General features: G+C 42.2%; 1 protein-coding gene across 1 annotated transcript in view; it reads left to right on the top strand.

Moving 5' to 3' along the window:
- The first annotated feature begins 3,546 nt into the window (after positions 1-3,546).
- The window catches only part of LOC101563979 (treacle protein-like), a 7,272-nt gene continuing 6,438 nt past the window's right edge, over positions 3,547-4,380 (top strand). The window contains 1 exon segment of the mRNA XM_023701187.1: positions 3,547-3,847. Within this exon segment, the coding sequence (XP_023556955.1) occupies positions 3,547-3,847 (301 nt within the window).

Raw genomic sequence — 4,380 nt, 5'->3', positions numbered from 1 at the left:
GACAACCAAAAACTTTATCCCCACAAAAATAATGAAAATATCATTATTCACACTCCTGTTTGATCATGACATCTGAATTTCAAAAACTAAGTACATGTCAATACATTGTCATATTAAAAGACGAGGAGCCACTGTTTGATTCTATCTTACTTCTAACTCTATTCTTCTTCAGGTGTATACCAAGTCAGCTAATTATTTTTTTATCACTGTATGTTTTAATTACCTTGATTCCTATTTAAAATACTGAATATCTTTGCATTCCTATATATCCTTAGAATGTAACCTGCTATAATACATGAATATTCTAAATATTCAGAAAGAGGATAATAATAATGAAAACACAACTTACACTGTCCTCAAACTAACTAGTCAGAACAAATTGCTATATAATACATACTCCATACTGAAAGATTTTAATCATATCTTCTATGATATTCAAAATGTCACTTAAAAATTTATCTGTGAGTTCCCTTTAATTGCCACTCATATTTATTAGAGTCATTTTAACAGCTACTAAATTATCACCAAAGATTTTATTAGGGGCCAGGAGGATGGCTCAGTAGAATAAGCGCTTGCCTGGCAAGCACAAGAGCCAGAGTTCAATCCCCAGTTCTGCCAAAAAAAAAAAAAAGATTTTATTAGGCTCATTTAACAGATATTAAATGTAAAAGATTAGTATATATGCATGTTTAATGGAAAAAACCCTAATATCCAATAGCCAGTAGGTAGTTTCAATTTAATGAAGATATTAGTATTTATTCTAGTGAAAGGATTTTTTTTCCTGATGAACAAAAATAATTATACCAGAAGATTATAATTATACCAGAAGATTATGAAGATAATAGTGATGGACGGAACACAAAACCTTTGTGAGTGGATAATAAAGCAAAACAATAGGACGAATTAACCAAACATCCACATCTTCCTTACTAGCTTCAGAAAATCAAAATTTCAAGTCTCATGAGTGACAACAATCCACATGCCCATTAACTAAGGAATGGATAAAAAGAATGTGGTAGTTTTACACAATGGAGTATTACTTGACTATAAAAAAAGGATAGGCTGGGGAGATAGCTCAGTAGAATAAGCGCTTGCCTGGCAAGCTCAAGGGCCTGAGTTCAATCCCTGGTTCCACCAAAAAAAAAAAAAAAAGGATAAATTCAAGGCTTTTATAGGTAAATGGATGCAACTAGAGACCATACTGCTAAGTGCAATAAAGATGTAAAAAGAATTAAGATATGTGATGTACAGTTTATATACGATACCCAGAATGAAAATAGTCATTATATATCACTAAATAAATAAATATAATGTAAATTAAAGCTAAATAAATATTTGTAGGCTTTCACATACTTCCAAGAACCTGGATGTAAGCAACATTCAAGGCTTACTAAAATCATTTGGATTCTGTTATGCTTCTGTGCCACCTATTTTCTTGGAGAGAATTTTTCCTAAAATGCCTTCATTTCTACTGTGGTTTTCACAGAGGGCAAGGCACTAACAAATTGGGCTCATAGATTTATGTGGCTTTTATTTACTTGTCCCCACAAAGCCTCATGTATGCATAGGTAGAGCTTTGAGCAGGTGGCTGTATTATGAATGTATGATACTGAGATTAAGAATGGTGGTACGCAAACGTACTTACTGGAAGAAAGATAACCTCTTTAACAAATGGTGCTGGAAAAACTGGATCTCTACATGCCGAAAACTAAAACTTGACCATGCACTAAACTAAAGTCAAGATGCATTAGAGGACTAGGGAGATAGCTCAGTAGAATAAGCACTTGCCTGGTTAGTGCAAGGACCTGAGTTCAATCCCTGGTTATGAAAAAAAAGATGCATTAAAGATCTAAACATTAAAATGGAAACACTAAATCTCCTGGAAGAGAAAGTAGGTGGAAATCTTCAAACCATGGGAGGAGGCAAACAGTACATAATCAAAATCAAACTGCAAGGCGGCGACCTGGCGCAGCGGTCTCAGAGCCGGGCTGCAGAGCGCGAGGTTGCCGGTTGGCACCCCTGTCCCGACTCTTTCTCTTTGGGGCCGGGGAGATGGCTCAGTGAAATAAGTGCTTCTCTGGCAAGCGCAAGGGCCTGAGTTCAATCCCCGGTTCCGCAAAAAAAAAAAAAAAAAAAATTAAACTGCACAGGAGATACTCCAAAGAATCAACAACTGGGACCTCTTCTTATTATATTTTTGCACATCAAAAGAAATTACCAAAACAGTCAGCCAGTGTGTGGGAGAGCTTCCAAGCTCCCCTGCACCAATTGGATCCCTCCAGACCCAGCCCAAGCCCAGCTTGTAAGAGAGACCTCCAGCCAGCCATGCTCTCCAGACACCTCCCACCCCCGAACCCAGAACCAGCCCAGGACCAGCGTGTGAGTGGGAACTTCTGCTGCACTCTTGGAGTCCTCCAGACACAGACCAAACCCAGGACCAGCAGGTGTGTGGGAGAGCATCCCCACTCCCCTGCACTCACTGATGCCTCCAGACCCAGCCCAAGCCTGGCCTGTGAGTCCTTTGGCCCTGATCTCTGGAACCCCCCAGACCCAGTCTGGGCCCTGCATACAGGCCTGGTGTGAAACTCTGCAACTGAAGTCCCAGCAGAGAGGCTAAGGGCCAGAACCACCCAGATAATCCAGGAGTAGAACTTCTGGCCAGAGGGACACAGCAGGTTCACTTCCACCGGCTACAGCAGGAAGAAGCTGAGCACAGCAGCCAGACCCAAGCCAGGCACAACTAGCTGAATTCAAACTTCATAGATCTGCACCCAGTAAGCTGAGACACTTTGCTAGAACCAGATCTATAAAAGCATCCTCCCTCTTTCTCTCTTGACTCAGAGAGGGGGCAAAAGGTAACCAGGGTGAACTAGTCTGCCTGGAAAACACCAGGCACATCAAGGGGAGGTAAACAGACAGAACATAGGGGTACTAACTTAAATAAAAATTCCCAATTTAATATTGGCTTAGCTATACAGACATAATGATTGCTCTTACTGTTTAAAATACAAAGCCATTAGTTACAAAAGTTTGTCAACTGCTAAATATCATTTCAGATTATTAGTGTTCCTTATTGTTATTTGGTAAATACAAAACTAAAACTGCCTTAACAATATAATCTCCCTTGGGTAAGAATTTCAGTAGGTGCTAAGGTTATAACTGCACCAAAGCTCTACACCAAAGGTCAGAGGAGAGTGCTATACAAAATGACAAAGAGAAGGAGCAAAATGCGATCTCGGGCCCCAAGCCTATCCAGAACAAATGCAGAAGACACTAGCACATAAGAAATTGGGAATCACACAGCTGGAACTGCTGAATTAACAGCATCTGAAGTAAAGAAACAACTGTAGAAAGGTATAGAGGAACTCAGATCAGAAATAACCTCTCAAATAAATAAAGAAACATCTGAGTTAATAGCAGCAGAAATAAAAAATCAACTGCAGAAATATAAAGTGGAAATCAGATCAGAAATAATCTCTGAGGTAAAACAAGAAGGCATAACTATAATGAAAGAACAGTTGAGCTGGTGGGCCGGGGGTTGCAGTCATGGCAGAGGCCAGGAAGTGGCTGCACGTGGCGTGGGAAGTGAAGGAGCAGAGCAGCCAGAAGGGTTTCCTGGCTCAGCCTTTCACCCTTCTGGACATCCATACACACTGGCAACAAACCTCAGAAGTTGGCCAGAAGCAGAAGGCAGAAGATGATGCAGTGCTGCAAGCCAAGAAGACCCGAGTGTCAGACCCCATCAGCAGCTCGGAGAGCTCCGAAGAGGAGGAGGAGGAGGAGAAACAGCAGAAGCAAGAGGCAAAAGCCAAAACTGCTAAAGCTACTGCAAGACCAGCATCTAGGAGTCTGATCTGTGTAGTGAGACCCTGTACACCCTGTACTAAATGCATTAAAAATAATAAACACGTAGAGACGACCGAGGCTGCAGGATCCTGAATAGACCCAGAGCGCAGGCCCGGAGAGTGAGTGAGACGACCCAGGACCTTCTGGATCCTGAACAGACCCAGAGCGCAGGCCGGTGAGTGAGGGAGATGACCCGGGGCCTGGCGGGATCCTGAACAGACCCAGAGCACAGGCCAGCAAGTGAGTGAGATGACCCGGGCCCACAGATCCTCATTCGACCCAGGCTGCAGGCCCAGCACGGAACCCTTCAGCAGAACTCCATGCAAAGAGGCTAGAGGCAAGACCCACCCAGCTGATTCAGGAGCAGAACATCTTGCCAAAAACACAGAAAGAGGTGGAACACAGCAGCCAGATCCAAACAACACCTACCTGGAGGAATCCGAACTTCATAGATCCGGACCTGGTGCTAAGGTAATAACTCTATCTAAGCTCTACACCAAAGGTCAGAAGACAGGTATACAAAATGACAAAGAG

The sequence above is a fragment of the Octodon degus genome, unplaced genomic scaffold (assembly GCF_000260255.1).
Source record: "Octodon degus isolate 3935 unplaced genomic scaffold, OctDeg1.0 scaffold00131, whole genome shotgun sequence".
Classification (NCBI taxonomy): domain Eukaryota; kingdom Metazoa; phylum Chordata; class Mammalia; order Rodentia; family Octodontidae; genus Octodon; species Octodon degus.
The sequence above is the reverse complement of the archived record's forward strand: the minus strand, read 5'-3'. Positions and strand labels throughout refer to the sequence as shown.